This window comes from Mesoplodon bidens, assembly GCF_964165515.1.
Source record: "Mesoplodon bidens genome assembly, chromosome: 7".
In the NCBI taxonomy this organism is placed as follows: domain Eukaryota; kingdom Metazoa; phylum Chordata; class Mammalia; order Artiodactyla; family Ziphiidae; genus Mesoplodon; species Mesoplodon bidens.
The window spans coordinates 52546229-52572051 of record NC_138164.1 but is presented as its reverse complement, the minus strand read 5'-3'; the positions used below and the strand labels follow the sequence as shown (position 1 = coordinate 52572051).

At 36.0% G+C, this 25823-nt stretch overlaps 1 protein-coding gene across 2 annotated transcripts in view; it reads left to right on the top strand.

Moving 5' to 3' along the window:
* The window catches only part of USP47 (ubiquitin specific peptidase 47), a 123661-nt gene that overhangs the window by 29612 nt on the left and 68226 nt on the right, over nt 1-25823 (top strand). The window contains exons 2-5 of one of the 2 annotated variants that reach the window (XM_081239975.1): nt 13002-13061; nt 19065-19268; nt 22834-22947; nt 24367-24505. In XM_081239975.1, the coding sequence (XP_081096101.1) occupies nt 13002-13061; nt 19065-19268; nt 22834-22947; nt 24367-24505 (517 nt within the window). The remainder of the gene's footprint in view (nt 1-13001; nt 13062-19064; nt 19269-22833; nt 22948-24366; nt 24506-25823) is intronic. The other variant, XM_081239976.1, reaches the window with a different exon arrangement.

Genomic DNA, 25823 nt, shown 5'->3' with positions numbered 1-25823 from the left:
GGAACACATTATGTTGCTTTATTTATTTAGATCTTCTGTTGTCCTATCATGAGCAGAGAATATACTCTATTTGATTGTAGTTCTTCTAAATGTGTTAAAATTTGTTTTATGACCTGGGATATGGCCTGTCTTGGAATATGTTCCAAGTGCATCTGGACAGAATGTAAATTCTGTCCCTTTACAAATGTTAATTAGGTTCTGTTGGTTGATGGTATTGTTGTTTTTTTCTGTGTCCTTGCTTATTTTCTGTTTAGTTGTTGTAGCAATTGTTGAGAGAGTTGTTGGAGTCTCCTAATTATTGTAGAGTTATTTTATTATTTTAGTTTTACCGGTTCTGGCTTCACAAATCTTGCAGCTCTGTTTGGTTCATATAAATTTAGGATTGCTATGCCTTCTTAGTGGATGGGCCCTTTAATCATTATATGTTCCTCTCTATCTCTGGTAATTTTCTTTGTTCTGAAGTCTACTTTAACTGATATTAATTTTTAAAATTAACTCTTGCTTTCTTTGATTGATGTTTGCATGGTACGTTTTTTCCCTTTTTTACTTTCATACTAAATATTTTACATGAAATATATATCTTATATGTAAATTTATTTTAAAGTGTTTTATGTATATCATGTATTTGACATAGTATGTATTCTATATGGGTGTACATCTTTGTGTGTGTAGGTGTGTGTGTCTGAGTTTCTTAGAGACAGCATATAGTTTTAATTTACCCTCCCAAATCTCTTTTTAGTTGGTGTGATTAGGTCATTTATATTTAATGTAATGATTAACATGTTAGAGCATAAGCCTCCCATTTTATTTTGTTTTCTGTTTATTTTCTGTTTTTCATTTTGCTATTATCTTTCACTTGCCTTCCTTTGTGTTATTTGAATATTTTTTAAAATTTTGTTTTGATTTTTCCATACTGATTTTGATCATATTCTCTTGTAATATCTTTTTTAGTGGTTCTTCTGTGTATATACAAGTTTCTCACAGTCTACTGGTGTCATTATTTTATCAGTTTAATTGAAATGTAGAAACATTACCTCCCTTTATGTCTTGTTACCCTCCCCTGTTTACAATATAATTGAATTAAATACTTCCTCTACATACATTTATAACCACATCAAGCAGTCTCTTAAGTTGTGCTTCAACTGTCAAACATTTAATAAAAACTGAAGAGGAGGGCTTCCCTGGTGGCACAGTGGTTGAGAGTCTGCCAGCCGATGCAGGGGACATGGGTTCGTGCTCCGGTCCGGGAAGATCCCACATGCCACGGAGCGGCTGGGCCCGTGAGCCATGGCCACTGGGCCTGCGCGTCCAGAGCCCGTGCTCTGCAATGGGAGAGGCCACAACAGTGAGAGGCCCATGTACCGCAAAAAAAAAAAAAACTAAAGAGGAGAAGGAAAATGTATTCTATTTAGCCATATTTTGCTAACTGTGTTCTTTTTTCTTTCCTGATGTTCTAAAGTTCCCCTTTAATCATTTCCTTTTTTGTTTAGAGAATTTCCTTTAGCCATTCCTTTAGGGTATTTCTACTGGAGACAAATTCTTTTAGTTTTCCTTTATCTGAGCATGTCTTGAATTCTGCTTGGTTACAGAAGCAATTTCTGGGTCATTCTTAAAGGACATTTTTCTGGTTATAGGCTCTTGGGTTAACAGTTATTTTCTGTGAGCACCTGAAAAATATTGTGCAACTTCCTTCCGGCCTCCTTGGTTTCTGATAAGAAAGTTGTCCCACTTTTCTGTTCCCTGTGTGTGTGTGTGTATGGTTTTTTCCTCTCTTTGTCTCATTTGTGATAGTTTCTATTGCTGTGTCTTCAAGTGGTTTATATAATCTTTTGTTCAGTGGTACCTAATCTGTTAATCCCATCCATTCTGTGTTTCATCTCAGATATTGTACTTTTCATCTTTAGAAATTGGAGTTGGATCTTTTTTTAAATTTCCTTTTTCTATAATTGAGTTTATTAATCTTTTCTTTCATAGTGTTTAGTGTTCAAGTCATGCTTTTTTATAATTGAATATTTTGGGTATAGTTAATTTACAATGTTATGTTAGTTTCAGGTGTACAGCAGAGTGGTTCAGTTATACATATACATATATCCATTCTTTTTCAGATTTTTTTCCCATATAGGTTATTATAGAACATTGAGTAGAGTTCCCTGTGCTATACAGTAGATCCTTGTTGATTACCTATTTTATATATGGTAGTGTGTATATGTTAAGCCCAGACTCCTAATTTATCTCTCCCCACCCCCTTTCCCCTTTGGTAAACATAAATTTATCTTCCAAGTCTGTGAGTCTTTTTTTTTTTTTTTGCGTTACACGGGCCTCTCACTGTTGTGGCCTCTACCGTTGTGGAGCACAGGCTCCAGACGCGCAGGCTCAGCGGCCATGGCTCATGGGCCCAGCCACTCCGCGGCACGTGGGTTCCCAGACCGGGGCACGAAGCCGTGTCCCCTGCATTGGCAGGCAGACTCTCAACCACTGTGCCACCAGGGAAGCCCTGTGAGTCTATTTTGTAAATAAGTTCATTTGTATCATTTTTGTAGATTCCAGCTATAAGTGATATCATATGATATTTGTCTTTCTCTGTCTGACTTACTTCACTTAGTATGATAATCTCTAGATCCATACATGTTGCTGCAAATGGCATTATTTCATTCTTTTTTATGGCTGAGTAATAGTCCATCGTGTGTATATACCACATCTTCTTTATCCGTTCATCGATGGGCATTTACATTGCTTCCGTGTCTTGACTGTTGTAAACAGTGCTGCAATGAACATTGGGGAGCATGTATTTTTTGGAATTATGGTTTTCTCCAGATAGATGCCCAGGAGTGGGATTGCTGCATTATATGGTAGTTCTGTTTTCAGTTTTTTAAGGAACCTCCATACTGTTCTCCATAGTGGTAGTACCAATTTACATTCCCACCAACAGTGTAGGAGGATTTCCTTTTCTCCACATCCTCTCCAGCAATTATTGTTTGTAGACTTTTTGATGATGACCATTCTGACCAGTGTGAGGTGACACCTCATTGTAGTTTTGATTTGCATTTCTCTAATAATTAGCGCTGTTGAGCATCTTTTCATGTACTTTTTGGCCATCTGTATGTCTTCTTTAGAGAAATGTCTGTTTAGATCTTATGCCCATTTTTTGTGTTGTTTGTTTTTTTGATATTGAGCTGCATGAACTGTTTGTATGTTTTGGAGATTAATCCCTTGTCAGTCACACCATTTGCAAATATTTTCTCCCATTCTGTGGGTTGTCTTTTCATTTTGTTTATGGTTTCCTTTGATGTGCAAAAGCTTTTCAGTTTAAATTAGGTCCCATTTGTTTTTATTTCCATTCCTCTACGAGGTGAATTGAAAAAAATCTTGCTGCAATTTACATCAAAGAGTGTTTTGCCTATGTTTTCCTCTAAGAGTTTTATAGAATCTGGTCTTACATTTAGGTCTTTAATTCATTTTGAGTTTATTTTTGTGTATGATGTTGGAGAATGTTCTAACTTCATTCTTTTACCTGTAGCTATCCAGTTTTCCCAGTACTACTTATTGAAGAGACTGTGTTTTCTCCATTGTATATTCTTGCCTCCTTTGTCATAGTTTCATGGACCATAGGTGTGTGGGTTTATCTCTGGGCTTTCTATCCTGTTCCATTAATCTACATTTCTGTTTTTGTGCCAGTGCCATACTGTTTTGATTACTGTAGCTTTGTAGTATAGTCTGAAGTCAGGGAGCCTGATTCCTCCAGCTCCATTTTTCTTTTTCAGGATTACTTTGGCTATTCAGGGTCTTCTGTGTTCCCATACAAATTTAAAAACTTTTTGCTCTAGTTCTGTGAAAAATGCCATTGGTAATTTGATAGGAATTGCATTGAGTCTGTAGATTGCCTTGGGTAGTATAGTCATTTTGACTGATTCTTCCAATCCAGGAGCATAATATATCTCTCCATCTGTTTGTGTCATCTTCAATCTTTTTTCTTCAGCATCTTATAGTTTTCAGAGTACAGGTCTTTTGTCTCGTTAGGTAGGTTTATTCCTAGGTTTTTTATTCTTTACAATGGCAAATGAGAGTGTTTCCTTAGTTTCTCTTTCTGATCTTTCATTGTTAGTATATAGAAATGCAAGAGAGATCTATGTATTTAATTTTTTATCCTGCAACTTTCTGAATTGATTGATGAGCTCTAGTAGTTTTCTGTTAGCATCTTTAAGATTTTCTATGTATAGTATCATGTCATCTGGAAACAATGACAGTTTAACTTCTTTTTTTCCAATTTGGATTCCTTTATTTTTATTCTTTGATTGCCATGGCTAGTACTTCCAAAACTATGTTGAATAAAAGTGACGAGAGTGGACATCCTTGTCTTACTCCTGACCTTAGAGGAAATGCTTTCAGCTTTTCACCATTGAGAATGATGTTTGTTGTGCGTTTGTCATATATGGCCTTTATTATGTTGAGGTAGGTTCCCTCCATGCCCACTTTCTTGAGAGTGTTTATCATAAATGGGTGTTGAATTTTGTCAAAGCTTTTTCTGCATCTATTGAAATGATCATATGGCTTTTATTCTTCAATTTGTTAATGTGGTGTACCATACTGATTGCTTTGTGGATAATGAAAGATCCTTGCATCACTGGGATAAATCTCACTTGATCATGGTGTATGATCCTTTGAAGGTATTGTTGGATTCAGTTTGCTAGTATTTTGTTGAGGATTTTTGCATCTATAGTCATCAGTGTTATTGGCTCATAATTTTCTTTTTTTGTGATATCTTTGTTTTTAGTATCAGGGTGATGGTGTCATAGAATGAGCTTGGGAGTGTTGCTTCCTCTGCAAGTTTTTGGAAGAGTTTCAGAAGGGTAGGTGTTAAGTCTTCCCTAAATGTTCAGAATTCCCCTGTGAAGCCATCTGGTCCTGGACTTTTGTTTGTTGGAAGTTCTTTAATCACAATTTCAATTTCAGTAGTTGTGATCGGTCTGTTCATATTTTCTATTTCTTCCTAGTTCAGGTTTGGAAGGTTGTACCTTTCTAAGAATTTGTCCGTTTCTTCCAGGTTATCCATTTTATTGGCATATATTTGCTTGTAGTAGTCTCTTATGATCCTTTATATTTCTGTGGTGTCAGTTGGAACTTCTTTTTCACTTCTAGTTTTATTGATTTGAGCCCTCTCCATTTTTTTTCTTGATGAGTCTGGCTAACAGTTTATCAATTTTGTTTATCTTTTCAAATAATCAGCTTTTAGTGTCATTGATCTTTTCTATTGTTTTCTTCGTCTCTATTTCATTTATTTCTGATCTGATCTTTATGATTTCTTTCCTTCTACTAACTTTGGATTTTGTTTGTTCTTCTTTCTCTAGTTGCTTTAGGTGTAGGTTTAGGCTGTTTATTTGAGATTTTTTCTGTTTCCTGAGGTAAGATTGTATTGCTATACACTTCCCTCTTAAAACTACTTTTGCTGTGTCCCAAAGCTTTTGGATTGTTGTGATTTCATTTTCATTTGTGTCTAGGTATATTTTGGTTTCTTCTTTGATTTCTTCACTGATCCATTAATTGTTTAGTAATATATTGTTTAGCCTCCACGTGTTTGTGTGTTTTTACAGGTTTTTTCTTGTAGTTGATTTCTGATCTCTTAGTGTTGTGGTCCGAAAAGGTGCTTGATATGATTTCATTTTTCTTAAATTTACCAACGTTTGCTTTGTGGCCCACCATGTGATCTATCCTGGAGAATATTCCATGTGCACTTGAGAAGAATGTGTATTCTGCTGCTTTTGGATGCATTGTTCTATAAATATCAATTAAGTCCATCTGGTCTAATGTGTCATTTAAGGCCTGTGTTTCCATATTGATTTTCTGTCTGGATGATCTGTCCACTGATATAAGTAGCGGTGTTAAAGTCCCCCATTATTATTGTGTTAATGTCAATTTCTCCTTTTATGGTTGTTAACATTTGCCTTATGTATTGAGGCACTCCTATGTTGAGAGCATAGATATTTATGATTGTTATATCTTCTTGGGTTGATCCCTGATCATTATGTAGTGTCCTTCTTTTTCTCTTGTAACTGTCTTTATTTTATTTTATTCCATTTTTATTTAAAAAATTTTTTGTACACATTTAGTTTTATTGTAACAATTTTTTTTTAATTTTAATTTTTGGCTGTGTTGGGTGTTTGTTTCTGTGCATGGGCTTTCTCTAGTTGTGGCAAGCGGGGGCTACTCTTCATCACAGTGCGTAGGCTTCTCATTGTGGTAACTTCTCTTGTTGCAGAGCATGGGCTCTAGGCGCACAGGCTTCAGTAGTTGCAGCACGTGGGCTCAGTAGTTGTGGCGCACGGGCTCTAGGGCAACGAGCTTCAGTTGTTGTGGTGCGCGGGCTTAGTAGTTATGGCTCATGGGCTCTAGAGCACAGGCTCAGTAGTTTCGGTGCATATGCTTAGTTGCTCCGCAACATGTGGGATCTTCCCAGACCAGGAATTGAACCCATGTCCCATTCATTGGCAGGCAGATTCTTAACCACTGTGCCACCAGGGAAGTCCCGTAACAGTCTTTATTTTAGAATCTGTTTTGTCTGATATGAATATTGCTACTTCAGCTTTCTTTTGATTTCCACTTGCATAGGATAACTTTTTCCATTCCTTCACTTTCATTCTATATGTGTCCCTAGATCTGAAGTGAGTCTCTTGTAGACAGCATATACATGGGTCTTGTTTTTGTATCCATTCAGCCAGTCTGTGTCTTTTGGTTGGAGCATTTAATCCATTTACATTTAAGGTAGTTATCAATATGTATGTTCTTCTTGCCATTTAAAAAAATTATTTAGGATTTGTTTTTGTAGCTCTTTTTTTTTCATTCCTCTTTTGTTCACTTGTGATTTGATGACTATCTTTAGAGTTGTGTTTGGATTACTTTTTAAGTGTGTGTATCTAGTGTAGATTTTTGGTTTGCAATTACCCTCAGGTTTTGATATAGCAGTCTCTCTCTATATATATACAAGATTGTTTTAAGTTGCTGGTCTCTTAATTTCAAATGCATTTCCAACATCCTGCATTTGTATTCTCATGATTGCTGATGTTTATATAATATTTTTGTGTGGACTGTTTCCTACTTTTACTGTATGTTTGCCTTTACTGCTGAGCTTTCCCATTTGTAGTTATCATTTTTCTAGTTGTGACCTTTTCTTTTCCGCCTAGAGAAGTTCTTTTAACATTTGTTGTAAAGCTGCTTTGGTGGTGCTGAATTCTCTTAGCTTTTGCTTGCCTGATTTTTCCATCAAATTTGAACGAGAGCTTTGCTGGGTAGAGTATTCTTGGTTGTGGGTTTTTCCCTTTCATCATTTTAAATATATCATGCCACTCCCTTCTGGCCTGCAGAGTTTTTGCTGAAAAATCATCTGATAACTGTATGGGGATTCCCTTGTATGTTATTTGTTGCTTTTCCCTTGTTGCTTTTAATGTTTTTTTCTCTTTGTCTTTGATTTTTGTCAACTTGATTAATACGTGTCTTGGCATGTTCTTCCTTGGGTTTATTCTGTATGGGATTGTCTGCACTTCTTGGGGTTGAGTGAGTGGTTCCTTTCCCATGGTAGGGAAGCTTTTGACTATTATCTCTTCAAATATTTTTTCAGGCCCTTTCTGTCTCCTCCTTCTGGGACCCCTATAATGTGAATGTTGATGCATTTAATGTCATCCCAGATATCTCTTAGACTGTCTTCATTTCTTTTCATTCTTTTTTTTTCTTTATTCTTATTTCTTTATTCACACCACAGCTGTGATTTCCACCAATCTCTCTTCCAGGTCACTTATTCATTCTTCTGACTCATTTATTCTGCTATTGATTCCTTCTTGTTTATTTTTCATTTCAGTTATTGTACTGTTCATCTCTGTTTGTTCTTTAAATTTTCTAGCTCTTTGTTAAAAATTTATTGTATCTTCTCGGTCTGTGCCTCCATTCTTTTCCCGAGATGTTGAATCATCTTTACTGTCATTACTCTAAATTCTTTTTCAGGCTGATTGCCTACCTCCACTTCACTTAGTTCTTTCTGGGGTTTTATCTTTTTCTTTTACCTGTAACATATTTCTCTGCTGTCTTATTTTGTCTAACTTTCTGTGTTTGTGATCTCTGTTTCTCAGGTTGCAGGTTTGTAGTTGTACTTCCTTCTGGTGTTTGCCCCTTGGTGGGTGAGGTTGGTCCAGGGGCTTCTGCAGGCTTCCTGTGGGATGGACTGTAGCTGCCCCCTGGTGAGTGGAGCTGGTTCTTATCCCTCTGGTGGGCAGGACCATGTCAGGGGGTGTGTTTAGAGGCAGCTGTGCACTTAGGACAGATGTTAGGCAGCCTGTCTGCTGATGGTGGGGCTGTGTTCCCACCATCTTGGTTGTTTGGCCTGAGGTGTCACTGGAGACTGCAGGCTGTTTGGAGGGGCCAGGTCTCAGTGCCAAAATGACCACCTCCAGAAGAGCTCATGCAGATGTGTATTCTCTAGGGTCTCTGCCAGCAGTGTCCTTGCCCCCACAGTGAGCCACAGCTGAACCCCACCTCCCCAGGAGACCCTCTAAGGCCCGCAGGTAGGTCTGGCCCAGGATCCTATGGAGTCACTGCTTTGCCCTGAGTCCCAGTGCACGTGAAACCTTGAGTGTGCCCTCCAAGAGTGGAGTCTCTGTCTCCCCCAGTCCTGTGCAGATCAAGCCCCCCCTGACCTTCAAAGCCAAATGCTCTCGAGGCTCCTCCTCCTGATGCCAGACCCCCAGGCTGGGGAGCCTGACGCTGGGCTCATAACTTCACTCCTGTAGGAGAACCTCTGTGATATAATTATTTTTCAGTTTGTGGGTCGCCCACCTGGTGGGTATGGGATTTGATTATATCGCAAAAGCCCTCCTCGTATTGCCTCGTTATGGCTTCTTGTCTTTGGATGTAGAATATCTTTTTTGGTAGGTTCCATTCTTTTTTGTCAATGGTTGTTCAGCAGTTAGTTGTGATTTTGGTGTTTTTGTGAGAGGAGGTGAGCTCAAGTCCTTCAACTCTGCCACCTAGTCTCCTCTTGAGTTGAATCTTTAATATATCTTTCATTTATTTCCTTTGTATTCTTTCCTGTACCTTCTTAAAATGTAGAATATAGTTATAAACTTTTTATATTCTTGTCTATTAATTATATCATCTGTATTATATCTGGGTAGGTTTTCACTGATTGATTTTTCTCCTCATTATGGGTTATCATTTCCTACTTTGATGCATGCCTGTTTATTTTGGATTGGATGCCAAACACTGAATTTTATGTTGATGGGTGCTGGGTATTTTTTATTTCCATAGATATTCTTGAGCTTTGTTCTCTGACAGTGCTAATTTACTTGTAAACATTTTGATCCTTTTGAGGCTTGCTTTTAAAAAGTGTTGTAAGTTTGATCCAGAATAGCCTTTAGATTAGTCCTAATTTGGTCCCACTACTGAGACAATACTCTTCTGTATACTCTTATCTGAGCCCCGTGTATTATGAAATTTTTTTTCACTCTGGCTGGTGGGAACTGAAGTGAGCTCCAGGGATTCTTTCCTGTGGTTCTTTCCCCTGCCTCAGGTAGTTTCTTCACATGCATATGCTGATGAGTACTCAGGGAGGACCACTACATATCTCTGGAGCATGCTATTTGCACATCTTTCTTCTCTTCAGTATTCTGCTCTGTAAATTCTAGCTGAATTGACCCACTTGAACTTCTAACCTTATCTTTTCAGCTTAGGAAGATTGCTGAACTTTAACTGGGTTCTCTCTCCCTGCACTGCCGCCTGGAAGGTAGCTTACCTTTTTTGTTTGTTTTCACAGGGATCACTGTCCTATGTTACCTGTTATTTAATAATATTTAAAAACTATTGTTTCATATATTTCATCTCTTCTTTTTAGTTGTTTAAGGTGGAGAGGGTAAATCCAGTCTGCTATTTCATCTTGGCTCATAATGGAAGTTTTTCGGAGGTAACAATAAACAAGTAAAATATAAACAAATATATCAGGTGGCTATAAGTATACTATGGAGAAACCTGAAGGAAGGGAGATGAAGAGGACTGCAATTTTAAATAGAATGGTGAGAAGAGGACCTGTTTGAGAAACTAGCTATTTTGGTTATTTGTTGCTTTATAATAGCCTACCCCCACACTTAATGACTTTTGCTCATGGATGTGCAATTTGGGCCAAGCTGAGGAGAGACAGCTTGTTCTGCTCTGCTAGGCGTCAGTTGGGGCATCTGAAAGGCTGGGGTCTGGAATCATCTGAATACTTCCTCACATGTATGGTTGTTGATGCTGGTTGCCAGATGGGATCTCAGTTGGGTTGTGGCTAGAACATCTACACACGACCTTTCCATGTGGCTGCTTGGCTCCTATACAGCATAATGGCCAGGTTCTAAGGGTGAGCATCTGAAAGAGAGCCAGGAAGAAGCTGTGTTGCCTTTTCTATTTTCTAGCCCAGCCTTGAAAGTAATGTTATGTATCACAGGAAGTCACTGAGGCGGGCCCATATTAAAAGGGACTGGACTTAGACTCCTAATCTTGCTGGGAGGCATGTCAAAGAATTTGTGGACACATTTTAAAGCCATCACAATGATACTTGACAAAAGAAGGTAAGGATATCTAAAGGAAGAGCATCCCGGGTACAGTGTACAGAAATGCAAAGACTCTGAGGCTGGTGGATACCTGATGATTTAGATTTGTTTATTTTGAATTTCCCCTGTACAGTGTCATCTCCTTGAGGGCAAGGGCTTTTGTTCACTGCTATTTTCTCAGCACCTAAAACAGTGTTTGACAGATAGTTGTAGTTTAATTCTTATTTGTGGAAGAGATAGCGTATTGGCAGCAGGTATCAAAAAAATCCTAAAAATGAGTACATAACCTTTGATCTAGAATTCTTTCTTTAGGAAATAAACTTTAGGGAAAAAATTGTACAAATAAGCAAAACTCTAGTGAAAATTTGAAGGTGTCTAAATGCCCATTAATAGATTAGTTAAATAAATTATGTTTTGCCTATATAATGGAACACTGCAATTTTTTTTTTTTTTTTTTTGCGGTACGCGGGCCTCTCACTGTTGTGGCCTCTCGCATTGCAGAGCACAGGCTCCGGACGCGCAGGCTCAGCGGCCATGGCTCACGGGCCCAGCCGCTCCGCGGCATGTGGCATCTTCCCGGACCGGGGCATGAATCCGTGTCCCCTGCATCGGCAGGCGGACTCTCAACCAATGCGCCACCAGGGAAGCCCGAACGCTGCAATTTTTAAACTAAATGTTTTGACCCAGAAAGATGAGTGAGTGTTGAGGGAAAAGGAGCAGAATTCAAACGATGGTGTTCGGAATGATCTTTTTTGGTTAATAATCTTTATATAATATGTGCATAAAATGGAGAGGGATCTAATAGGATGTATATCAAATTTTTAATAATTGCTATAGGAGTTATTTTAGACTTGCTTGTCAAAAAATATGTATTACCATTATAATAGAAATACATTTCTGTTATAAAAGCAAATGAGGTAAAATTTTTTAATTGATATAGAATAGTATCTAAGCTACTGTGAGTGATAAAAAGCACCTTTTAAAACAATATGTTGGTTTCTTTTTATTAATTAAAGAAGGTGGAGGAAAACAAAATTTGTACAGAAGTGTGGGATGTAAAATCAAGATTTTTCAAGAGATTATCTCTTGATTATAGGTTATCCTTATTTCCTTTTATATATTTCTGTATTTTCTTGATTTGCTATGCTAAAATAAGCTTCTTTAAAAATAAGGAAGAGATATTAAAAGAAAATAGCTGTAGGGGGTAATGTTAAGTGGCTTTACTTTAATAGTATTTATAATGTGAAAAATCTAAATTTATAAGGTAGCAAAATCAGGGATCTTTTGGTTTCCTTGCAGAGTTCCTTTAATGGTCTCAAAATAGTGACTTAGAAAGACAAATACTATATGATTTACTTATATGTGGAATCTGAAAAACTGAACTCTTATCAACACAGAACAGATAGGTGGTTGCCAGAGATGGGGGATGGGAGTTGTGTAAATAGGTGAAGGTGGTCAAAAGGTACAAATTTCCAGTTATAAGATAAATAAGTTCTGAATGTAATATACAGTGTGATGACTGTAGTTAACAATACTGTATTGTATATCTGAAAATTGCTAAGGGAATAGAACTTAAAAGTTATTATTACAAGGACAAAAAATTTGTAACTGTGAGATGATGGATGTTAACTAAACTTATTGTAGTAATTAATCATTTTTCAGTATATACATATATCAAATCATTATGTTGTACACCTTAAAACTGTTACAGAGTTATATGTTAATTATATCTCAATAAAACTAGGAAAATATGACTTAGAACATTTTATTTATACACAATTCTGAAGCTGCTACTCTTTGTTAAAATGTGGTTGTTTTCCATGTTAATATTATTTTTTATCACCATAATGTAGGTTTTCAGTAACCTTACAAGAGTAATTGAGGGGCTTCCCTGGTGGCGCAGTGGTTAAGAATCTGCCTGCCAATGCAGGGGATACAGGTTTAAGCCCTGGTCCGGGAAGATCCCACATGCCATGGAGCAGCTAAGCCCGTGCGCCGAAACTACTGATCCTGTGCTCTAGAGCCTGCGAGCCATAACTACTGAGCCCGCGTGCCACAACAACTGAAGCCCGCGTGCCTAGAGCCCGTGCTCTGCAACAAGAGAAGCCACCACAATGAGAAGCCCGCACACCACAACGAAGAGTAGCCCCCACTTGCCACAACTAGAGAAAGCCCGCGTGCAGCAACAAAGACCCAATGCAGTCAAAAATAAATAAATAAAATAAATAAATTTATTTTTAAAAAAAGAGTAATTGAGGCCTAAGATTAAAACTACAAATATAATTTATGAATGAAATCTTAGATGATATAATAATACTTTAATTCATACATATTTTGTTGCAAAAATGTTTTTAGATTAATTGTTCTCATTTCACTGTCTTACCTCTTTATTTTAAAGAAATAATTTGTAATTCATTTTGTTCTTACACACAATAGGATGTGTTTTGGAGATGCAGACAAAATATCTTTGATGAAATGAAGAAGAAATTTTTACAGGTAGACTGCTGATGTAATTGCTTTAGTGTGATAATCAGCAGAGCAAGTAACAGCATGTTAGTATTTTTATTTAATAACAAGGCATGTCTTAAGTTTTATGCTTGTTTGGCTCTTTTATTTCTACCTGATTTTATTTATTTTTCATTTTGTTTATTTATTTACTTTACCTGATTTTAATAAGAAGAAAGTCACCTTAAATGAATATATGTCTGATAGTAACTTGTCTTTAACAAGTGAATGAGGTGGAAAACTGATATAAAAACTATAGAACCTTTAGTTTTGACTTTTGGGTATAATAGTTGTCTATTTTTTACAGATGTATTTATTTTCTGAAATATTAATAGTGCTGGGATTAAGTTAATAATTTACAGAGGGCCTCCCTGGTGGCGCAGTGGTTGAGAGTCCGCCTGCCGATGCAGGGGATACGGGTTCGTGCCCCGGTCTGGGAGGATCCCATATGCCGCGGAGCGGCTGGGCCCGTGAGCCATGGCCGCTGGGCCTGCGCATCCGGAGCCTGTGCTCCGCAACGGGAGAGGCCACAACAGTGAGAGGCCCGCATACCACACACCAAAAATAAAAAAAAAAATAATAATAATAATTTACAGAGTCAAAACCCAGACATCTTATTTGAAGAATTAAATAGAACTGTTACCTTCCTGACAGCCTGTACGCACTACAAACCTAAACATTCCTGTGATGTAGCATCCCATTCTAACCTTTACTTAATACCTCACTTTCCTCAGGTCCCTTTAGCTCTAAGTTCAAGGTCCTTTATTTAATCTCTTCTGTCCTCTTCAAGTGATCTCTGGCAAGAGGCCACGTAGAAAAATATCATGTAACATTTTAGGGTTTGCTGGGGGAGTTGGAGTGGAGTGGAGGGAGGATCTTAAAAATAAAATAATCTTTTTCTCATGTAAGTTAAGACTCCCAGCACTACCCCAGGAATTGTTACTTGTTAAGGTAAAAGTGCACCGTCTGAATGAGGCTGATAAATTTAATAAACTTTAGTGAGCAAAAATATTTATACCATCAATTTTTTTTTTTAGTCTGTGGCAGTGTATTAGCCGTGAACTGTGGATACCCAGAAGGGTAATGCTCTAAGGCTTAATTTCTTAGCTCATAGCAGTTTCTTTATCAAGTAGTAGATAAAATGGACTGTGTGTGTGTGTGTGTGTGCGCGTGCATTTTTAAGTTTGCAACCGTAGTATTATTACTTGTAATAACACTGAAAGGAAGAAAGTCTTGAGAGAGAATGGGTTGACTATTAAATTTAGAGGTAAAGAGGTCCCTTTGTAATGTTTTAAAATTATTCATATTAATTTTTTTCTTCGAAAAATCTTAATCTTGTTAACTTTGAATTGTGTTTGATACTGTTTTCTGCATGCTAATGCCATTCTAAATATATGCATTAATTACACACCTTGTTTTGTGTTTTTTAATAAGAAACATGAAGTATTTTTTTATGAAACAAAAATAATGATGTTAACTTGAGAGAACTCAGATTTGAACTTAGAACTGTTCGGAATGCCAAGAATAGGAGACAAGATGACTTGAGAGGCTCTGAGACTCCTTAGACAGAACCATCTGTGTTGACCACTTCTAGATGTTCCTATGGTGACCGTATCTTTGGAAGAAATATATGTTTTCAGTGTTTTTATACCAGTATGTTTTACTTTTTGTAAATAAGACTATCATTTTTATTTGTTTTGTTTTTTCAAGGATTCTTTTTTCAGACTTTGCTGGGAAATCTGGCTTTGTTTCTGCATAGAGCACAAAGACAGAACACTCTCTTAGCATATAGTGTTAATGTAACTACTGTTGACTTTACCCTTTTTCTCACAAGTGTAATATTGCTATGAGTTGCCCACCAAATAAGTAGTTTTGATTTTATACTTTGTACCTTTTTTGTAATTGGCCAGATTTTCTGTGTAGGGAACTTTGTGCCCTTCTAATAGCTCACCTAATATAGATGAAATGTTTTCCCAAGTGGGACATGCTTTAGGCTTTTCTATAACTTTGCATTTGTTTTTTCTTACCTGTTTTCTCCTATTCATTATAGAACTTTTACTGACTCAAAAATTGTGCTCCCTTCCCTAAATTATGATGTGTCTTCAGATGCTTTACCTTAATGTTGGGTGTAGTGCTTAAATGGAACCCCTGCCACCAACCACCATCACGAATACCACCATCACCACATTCTTCCCAACTAGCACTTGCATGTGCTTAAATTTATTTAGGTGTGTTTCTGTTATCTATTACTGTGGAACAGCCTACCCCAAAACTTAGTGGCTTAAAACAACTAGTTTATTTGCTCACAATTCTGTGGGATGGGATTTGGGCAAAGGCTTAGCCAGTCAGTTTTTCTGCTTCACATGGCATCATCTGGGATCATTACTTGGCTGCATTGGCTGGTGACTGGCTTTGGATGGAATGTCCAAGAAGGCTTTTCTTATTAGGCACCCCAGTGCTCCACAAAGTGGCCACTTTCTCTCTGGGTGGATTGTTAGGGTTTTAACACAACATGGTGGTCCCAGGATAAATGGATTTCTTTTGCCTGGCTGGCTTATAAGAGGAACATTCCAAGAGGTGCAAAAGCAGAAGTTTCCTGCTTTAAATCACACAGTATCATTTCTATCACATTCTGTTGGTCCTAGTCGGCCACAAGGCCAGCCCAGATTCATGGGAAGAGAAGAGAAAAAAAGAGTGGCAAAGAATTTTTAGCCATCTTTAATTTACCTCAAGATGGTGATTTTTTTGCTTTGGGCATAAGTAGGACCAATCAGGGGTAGAACTCCAAAGAAATTAAGAAGAAAGAGGACACCCCTATTTTCCCAGTTCTAAGAAATACTTTTTTTACATTTAAGTATTGTGGAAATCTGTGTGCTTAGTATAATATTGTAGAACTTCTTTTTCTCTTGAAAAGCTATAATAAAAAGATTGGTACAACCTTATTGATGAAATCTTAAAATTGGAAAAAAAAATTTTTTTCTTATTAGTTCCCAAATTGGGAGGCAGAGGGAGGAAAGAGATTTTGCCTCAGTGTAGTTAGTGTGGGCAATCATGATAACAAAAATTCAGATGTAATCTATGGATGATGGCTATGTAGTAGATTAAATTAGGACTGAAAAATGGGCCAGGAGGTTGAGTATAAAGTAATAAGATTTACACGTGGCTAGCTTAGAACTTTAAAGGTCAGAGTTTTTCATTTGTTTAAATTATCCTAGAATTGAATTCAAGAGTAATATGTGATTGGCCCAGAAATTCTTATAGGAATCTTAAGAAGAAACAGAAGAGTGCACAAAGTTTTATATAGGTATTCATCACAAAATTATTTCTAAAGTGTAATAAAGTCTAGCTCAAGAGTCAGTAAAATTAAATTGATGGAGCAAATTATTATTAATCCATGTAATAAAATACTATTTGTTAAAATGATGAGTTAGAAAAAGTTTGACAAGGAAAGGTTACATGATATATTTATAAATAAAGAAAGAGGTTTCAAAACAGCATGTATATCTAACTGAATGTTTGTGTTTAAAAAGTGTGCATGTATATGTCTGTTTGTGTTTGTGTAGGAAAAATATTTGGAAGAATATAGACCAAAATGTAATAGTTATCTCTGTGTTATGAATTACAAATGATTTCCACTTTTTCCTTTATACTCTTCCTATTTTGTTTTTTTTGGCTGCACTGTGTGGCATGTGGGATCTTAGTTCCCTGACCAGGGATTGAACCCACACGCCTGCATTGGAAGCACGGAGTCTTAACCACTGGACCGCCAGGGAAGTCCCTATACTCTTCCTATTTCAAAAAAAGGAGCAAAATTACTTATGTGCAATGCACAGAAAAGAAAGCTATTGTCATTAAAAAGAATAAAAGGCATACATAAGATTAAATTTTGTGTTTACAATAGTACATTTAGCCTTCAGATGAGATTCCATTGGGGATAATATTACCCATATCTGGGTGTGGAAGGAGAGGAGGCTGGAGTGCCTGTACCTTGCACTCACTTACTTAAGGAAAGAACCAGGAACTGCTGATGGCCATATGTTACCATATCATCATTCTTATGTATACTGTTATGTCAGCACTTCTGATTTCTGAATTCTTAGGTAGAGTTCTCTTGCTTGGACCGTCAACTTCAGCTTATCTGAAGCTTTAAAATCTGGCAGCTGCAGTGCTTTTCACCTGGAAAACTTGAGTCTGCCTCTGAAGTATACTGTTGAAAGTGTAAAAGCGGATCTTTTGTAGTTGAAATTGATTTAGAGTTTCTCGTTCCTTTATTGTGAACCAGAGTTAAAAAGGGTCCACTTTATGTTTCTCAGTTTGAGATTAAAATGTGTAAAACCATCTATTACAAGTGTTAATATAACACCTTAAGCTTATAGCTGAAGGCTTTTTTGTTCTTTGTTATCCTGTTTATTTTATTAAAAATGTATTCTTTATTTTGTTTTTAAATGGGTTATTATTGGTAATTAAATATTTTGACTTGTCTGAAATATAGTGCTAGCCAATCTTAAACATTATACTTTTTTTATAGCAACTTATTTCTGTTTTAAACTAATTGGATTAACCTTAGTTTAAGTAATCTCTTACAAACCCAAAATTATATATGGCAGAAACAAATTATAATTGTATTACCCTGCCAAACAAACAAACAAAAATACCTTGTGGTGGTCCTGTCTTCAATACAAGTCAATGATAATAACTATTCTCATTTAAAAATGGATAATATAGAAGTAACAAAAGATTGAGGTTAATATTATTGTGTTTTTTTTTAAAAAAGGTGAGAAATACATTCTTGTATACAGTACCAGTTTGTACAGTTCATATTTGTGCAAAGCCTTTTATGGGGATAGCGAGAGGTCCCTCAGATAATGACTGCTGCCCTAGACTTTGAGGGAAAGCAAGAGATTTACATGATCAGATTTGCATATTAAAATACTGTTCTGGATTGAAGGAAGATGAGATTGGAAGAAGCTATTGCCCTGATCTTAAAGTAAGATTCTGATTGCTGCAGGCAGGATTAAAGAGAAAAGGAATAGTTGAAGAGATATTCAGATGATAGAAATGATAGAATTTGGTGATTATGTGAGTTGAAGAAGAGGGAAGAAATGAGGAAGGTGCTCCTCTCTGGTTTCAGCAGCTGGTAGATGATGGTACCATTAATTGAGTTGGGCATTACAGGAGGAGGGAAAGAACTTCTTTCACCAAGGTGCCTGATGTAGCCTACTACTGCTGTGGAAAATAGGAAAAAGAGTCGTGTCCTTCAACAGCTTGAGGGAAGGCATAGCTTCTTTGAGAAAGTCTCCTTTAAAATTTTTTTCTCTGATTTATGTACTAGATAAAAAAGAATGAAAAAAATTGTGACCCTAACTCCCTTCTACATTGGTAATTGAAAAGTATTTTTTCCTTGCTTTCCTTTACCCCTCTGCTGTCTGATCTATTTGGGTAAGCTTGTCAGCTCCTAACACACTGATAAATGGGGCTTTTGGACTTTTGGTCTGTGGGTACAACAAAGTAAAGGTCAGGATGCCTGATTGCTTTTATCCTTTAGTTATGGATTTTGCAGTCTTAGACAATCCTCATTGCATTTCTACACAGTTCTCTTTCTGTTTCATCAGGAAACCCAGAAATGCTTGATTTGACTCTGCTAGCATAGTAGTGACACATTTTTAAGGATCAGATTTTGTTATTTTCAACTGAAAATTGCTCAAGTAAACTTGTCTTCATGGGCTTGTTGATCATTGATTTACAGCCTTAAAAGGTGAAAGCAAATATCCACAAGAGCAATGGTTGATTCTTAAATATACCCCAGTTTTTCCAAAACAAACATATATGGTGCTTTATATGTTTGACATATTCATTAGAGTATATTTCAGCCATAAAACAGTAGTATTCACACAGAGAAAATAGTATTTTGTGGGGGTTTTCTTCGTTTAATCATAGAAAACATAATTATATTTTTTCTTTAAAGATAAATCTTATATTTTTTTTAAATTTCAGGTAGAAAATGCTGCTGAAGAACCAAGAGTCTTATGTATAATACAAGATACTACTAATTCAAAGACAGTGAATGAACGGATCACTTTAAATTTACCAGCTTCTACACCTCTCAGAAAGCTCTTTGAAGATGTGGCCAACAAAGTAGGCTACATAAACGGAACCTTTGATTTGGTGTGGGGGAATGGAATCAATTCTGCTGATATGGTAAAACTCTAAACTGAAAGCATCTTCTCTTAAGCTGCTAATAATATTATAGTCATTGTTGTTGTTTTTAATAGTATACTAAATCCTGGAACCCTTCTTAATATTGTAAGCAGGACTATAGAGTCTGTGTGCAACTCGATATTTGGATCCCTCTTCATCACTTTACTTTCATTCTAGATTCAGCATTTGATTATCTTAAAGTTTGTACAATGTCATTTCATTAGTTTTTTTATTCATGTAAGATGATTATCATAATATTGTGTCATCTATGGAAAATTTTCCAACATTTACTGAATGGGATATTCATTTTAAATAATTAAGTGAAAAAAGCAGGATATAAAATCATATGTATTTTATAACCTAATTTTTGGAAAAGAAGGGAAAATGTATATAGAAAGAAAAAAGTAATAGAAGGACTTACACTCCCAATATTAACAGAGATTATGCACCAGATAGAGTGGTAAACACCTGATCAGGAAGGTTGGTGGTATCATGACTTCAGCTTCAAAGACATCACAGTAAAGTTTTAGAGACAGGTATATCAAAAAATAATTACACTAAGATGTTTTAAGTATTATTAAGTATGACTTATTAGTTTGCTGTAAGTGCAAAGAGGAGGCACTGACCAATTTTGCATGGGAGAGTGGCAAAGGGGATTGTTGAGTTGGATCTCATCTGTATTTTAGAATAGTATTCTAAATAGTCTTTTTTCTTTCCTCTCAGTCCAAATTCACCCTGCATATGATTGCTAGAATTATCTTCAGTCATCCTAAATCATAGTACTCCTGTCACCTTCCAGTTTAGAACTCTTTAATGACTGCTCACTGCCCTGATTAAAAGTCATATTCCCTAAGTTAGCATTCAAGACAATTGGTCCTTTAAATCTAATCTTAGCTCTCAGATATTGGAATAATTTATTTTCTTAACACAAAATTTCATACTTCTCTATCTCCATGTTTTTGCTTATGTTACCTCTTCCTCTCCTATACCATTGCTGCTCTTAAAATTTCCAGGAAAATACCTTTAAAGGCAAATGAATTGAATGTGTATCCTGATCATATTTGGAGGCCATAGTTTTAATTGGCTCTGCAGAAGAATAAAAGGTGTTGGGTGTTGCTTGATTTGCCTTTAAAATTGATGATATTTTGCCTTCTATTCCATAATATATTTATGATTTTTTAAAATGTAGAACTAGTGTTTTTAAATGGGAAAAGAATCTGAAAAAGAATAGCTATATGTATAATCGAATCACTTTGCTGTACACCTGAAACTAACCAACATTGTAAATCAACTATAATATAAAATAAAAATTTTTTAAAAAGTGTACTTACAAAAAAAAAACCCTAGTGTTTTAAATTAGCCAACTTTCCCCCTCTGAAATTGGTCAGTAAAATTGGTAGTCCAACAAGTTATACAAAGAGAAATGATATTTAATCTGAAACTTTGAATATTCTCTTTTACATTACGGTATAACTTCTAGTGTTGCCTCTTTTTCGATTTAAAGGATAGTTCTATACCGTCTGCCCAAGTCCTGTTTATCTCTTACTTTTAAGAAGCCTTACTTGATGTTTCTTCATGCCACTTTAAAAGTAATCTTTCGGGCTTCCCTGGTGGCGCGGTGGTTGAGAGTCCGCCTGCCGATGCCGGGGACGCGGGTTCGTGCCCCGGTCCGGGAGGATCCCACGTGCCGCGGAGCGGCTGGGCCCGTGAGCCATGGCCGCTGAGCCTGCGTGTCTGGAGCCTGTGCTCCGCAACGGGAGAGGCCACAGCAGCGAGAGGCCTGCATACCGCAAAAAAAAAAAAAAAAAAAAAAAGTAATCTTTCTCTTTGTCCTCCTATTGCACTTTTTATTCTGCTATGCCACTTATAGTCTTTTTATTATAGTTGTTATTCATTTGTGTCTTTCCACTTGATAGAATATATTTTGATGGCTAGGACCTCATAGTATAGTTTTGTATCCTCCAAAGATACTATCCCTAGGCACTCAAAAAGTGTTTGTTAAATTAACATCTGCTATAACACTATGCCAGGATTAACTATTTTTCTTTCTTCAGCTGTGACTGTTCTTAAGTACTTAATTTTTGTGTCTTAATATGCCTACCGTACATTTCTACAAGTATACTCTTACCTGCTTACTGTACAATGCTGCATGTATGCTTCTTTGAAAACCTAATTCATTTATCTACTCACCATCTCATACACACAGACACACATTTATTGAGGTAAAACCCCTATGTGTTCTAGCTGTATCATCTGATCTTTTATGCCTGAGAGATGCTGAGGGATCTGGTTCCTGCCAGAGAATATAAGGGACCCAAAGATACCTTTCTTCCTTTCAAGTGGCTTCTCTTAGCTTCTGGTTCTCTGTCCTGTTTTTCTCATGGACTTCTAGATGTGATCCAAAGTGAGATTATATGTTTATTTTATTAACACTTGTTTTATGCTTACTGTGTACCTAGTATTGTTCTGATACTAGACTTTATACAAATATAACCTCATTTAATCCTTTTAACCACACTATGAGGTAAGTGCTATCACAGCCTCATAGGTGAGGAAACTGAGTCATGGGGAAGTGAAGTAACTTGCGCAGAGTCACACAAATAGCAAGTGGCAGAATCTCTTATAGTTAATTTTTTTGTCCTTAATACCTGTGCTTTTATATAATGTTCATTTTGTAAGAAATAAAGGCATCTCCATAAAATAAGTCCTTCTAAGGAGATATTCCTCATGTCTTTGAAACATTAAAAACATTTCTTAATGAACAAAATAGTTTTAAAACAAAAGAGCAGGGCATTCATCCCATCCCTCATTTTTCTCAACAGTGGACTGGAATGTTGGGTGAGTATGGCTTAGAGCATGCAGAGCTCTGTCTCTCATCCACCAACTAGAATGTATCAGAATGACAGCCAGGGTTTAAATTGCCTACCAGATAAAAGAGTTAGGTGAAGACTAAACATGTTAGATGTTTAGTTTTCAAAGGAGTGATCACTTCTATCACCCTGGGATCCTCTGAATCCTGGCAGTGGACTTGAAATAGGTATCATTTACTAGGACAGGCTTTTCCTTCGAGGGTCTTTCTGAAGGTGCCCATTTTTTAATGTTACATAATTATTTGGGTTGGGTTGCTTAGTGTGTTTCCTTATGTGGGAATTCTCATTATATTCCTATATCAAAACATGTTTTTACAGTTTTTAGTGATATAAAATAATCTTCAGTTAATTTTCATGAAAACCCATTGAATACTATATTGCATACATTTTAGAGAACATCGAAACAAATGTTTACAATTCTTTTTTTGTGTAGTACTTCAGTTTTTTAGATGTTGGGAAATGTGAACAGCTGGGATACCTGTCAGTATATGCCCTGTCACTGGGCTTAGCCATTCCAGTTCCTGAATAGATGAGTTAATTCCAAGCCTAGATTAACAGAATTTATCAGAATCTTCATTAAAAAAAATACTGTTTAAGCCCAATAATTGTAGATATGTGTCTATTTACATATTGCTTGTTTTATTATTATAATTAATGTTTCTCATAATCTGAGATATCTTATTTTATGCCTGTAGGCTCCACTGGATCATACCAGTGACAAGTCTCTTCTTGATGCTAATTTTGAGCCAGGAAAGAAGAACTTTCTGCATTTGACAGATAAAGATGGTGAACAGCCTCAAATACTGCTGGTAAACTCTTTAGAAAGCCCTATAGTCATAATTTTTGTGCACTGTCACCTACTACTTGGGAAGCAATTTTCCAAAGGAAGGAGGAGAGATGTGTTTTGCAATTTATATATAATAAATTATTTTTCTGTTTTCTGTTGGCTTGTATGTATGTTAACATGGTTACACTGGGCATCCATAGCAGTTTGTTTGTGTATATAGTTTCTTGCCACACTGAGAATCACCACTAGAACAGGGATGGGGATGAGTCTAGGATCTCCTACTGTGTTTCAGTGGCCTTTTGTTTGGTTAAGCATTTGCTTGGTTGGTGTAAATCTTCGGCAGTTTTGCCCAGGTTTTCTGGTATTTTGGTAGAGGAGCAGACCCCCAGAATTATCTACTCCGCTGGTTTTGCTCCCACTCCCCATCCCCCACCCCCCATTTTTTTGGAATGACTAGTTTGTAAATTCTATGCTTTATTTCTGTTCTTTTAGTGTTTGCTGCAATTCATATTTCAATAGCCTTTCCTGTCTCGTTCAGTGGCTTTAGTGATCGTCAAATCCAGTAACTCCCAATTTGAGAGAGATTCATTGAAAAAACCTGGTCTGATTTACCTTGCTGCTTTACAGACTAAGGAAACTCACAGTTTATGGACTTTTTCAGAACGCTTCTCTTTAATGAAACTTTCCTCAGGAAAAGTTCTTCTGTTTGATGCTTTTCATTTAGAAGTCTGTTGTGAATTAGAATGCCTCTGTGGACAGTAGACAGTAATTAAACACAGGACATCCATACAGAAGCAATGCCAGAATATGTTCTGACTTTCCTTAATCTCATTGTTTATTTTTATGACATCATGAGAAGATTTTGATTAGTCTGACATTGAAACTAAATTAGCTATTAATTTGGGGATTCGTGTTTTAAAATGTTTAGTAATTAGTCTTCAGCTCTTAGTTGCTTGTGCTGATTTTATATCCCTTACTCCTTTTGGACATCTTCCTCATTAATAGGAAGTTTCTTATTGGAGACAATAGGAGGCTGTCCATTTCATTCAAGACTTATTGAGTGTCCCCTACCTTTCAGGCCTACTTAGCAAGGATGATGTAAAAATAAATTATAAACTCTGTCATTAAGGAGTTCACAATTGTACTCTGATTAATTAGTACCAGAAATCTCCTCTCTCATGTAAACAAAATTTGAAAAAGAATTAAATAAAATTGAGAAAGTAAGAACTTTGGAAGGAGACCTAAGCATTTTTCCAAAGTGTGTTATATTAGGCATCTTTCAAACCTTCCTACAGGAAATAGTGAGTGTATATACTTTGAATGTTTTGGTGGTACCAGTAATGCCTTGTCTTTTTTTCATTGCCTCAGGAATTAGTATGCCTTTTTTCATTGTTTTAACAATATTTACCACTCAGTAAATATTGGTTATGCTACATTTTAGGAGGATTCCAGTGCTGGGGATGACAGTGTTCATGACAAATTTATAGGTCCACTTCCAAGAGAAGGTTCTGTGGGCTCTACCAGTGATTATGTCAGCCAAAGCTACTCCTATTCATCTATTTTGAATAAATCAGAAACTGGTAAGATATATTATTGTTGTCATTATTGTATTTTCATAAAATCATAGGGCATTAATCCAGAGTAACCTTAGCAATGTCAAGCCTAATCTTCTCATTTTATGGATTAGAGAAAACAGACCCAGAGCAAGATCACTAGTTAGCAGAAGCAAAGTTAGAACAAGAATGTGGTTTCTCTTTCCCTCAACCCATTGTTATTTTTACTGTATTGTTACTGCCATTATATATTAAAAAATATTAAATATTGGATGTTGAAGGAAGACTTTTTCTGTTTGATAATTTTCTATCTTGAATTTAATCTTAAATTTTTGAAGTTGACTTCCTCTGGAAAGGAATGTATCTCCATGTGCATTGGAATAGCCTATGGCAGATACTTTCATGTGGAAACAGATGGGCCAGGCTTATTTTATCAGAACTACTGTGTTATCTTCTAATTTAATCTAATCATATGTTTGAAATTAATCATGTAATTTAAAAATTCCTGTTAGCTTTTTTCTGAATATGTTTAAACCTGTATTTTTGAGTTTTTTTCAGTTTATTGAGCTAATGGAATTGCTTTATTTATGCAGTTTTATATTTATATATAAGACTGGTTAATTGCCTGAAAATATAATCTGGATACTTTCACGTATCATTTTATCTTAAAACAAACATTTTCAGTAGGTAGTATTCATGTTAAAAGAAATGGAAACAGGCTTAGAGAAGCCTTTGATTATATAGCTAGTTAATGGTATTTCATGTTAGGTATGGCTTCAGAGTGTTTACTCTTAGAACTTTAAAACAGAGATGACTGTAAATAGTAGACACAAATATCTAGTATAAAAAGAAAACTGTAGAGTAATATTGTAGATTTTGTTTTAATGTGTTCTGTAATCTTCCACTTACTATATTTTGTAATTGAAATGTAGAATAATTTCCTCATAGCTAATCTTTTGTACAGGCTTAATGATGTATTTGTTCTGAAAATGGTAGAAGCTGGTCGTGTTTGGTATTTAGGATCATTTATATCAATAGAACTTTTTGCAGCAAACTACCAAGAATAAAAGAGAATGACAAAGTATCTTTTCTCATTATACTGTCTAGAGTATAGTGACTCTCAAATTTTTATTTCTTTAAAAATCATTTTGAGATACTTGTTAAAAATGTAGGTTCTGAGGCATTACTCCGCCAAATACTAAGTTAGTTGCTCTGCAGTAGACTGGATAAATTGCATTTTTTAAAAATAGATACCCTAGATTATTATGAGATAGTTGGAATACTTAGAGAAAGTTCCAGATTTAACAAGTTAGGATTCTTGAAATTTTTGCTGTGTATTCTGACA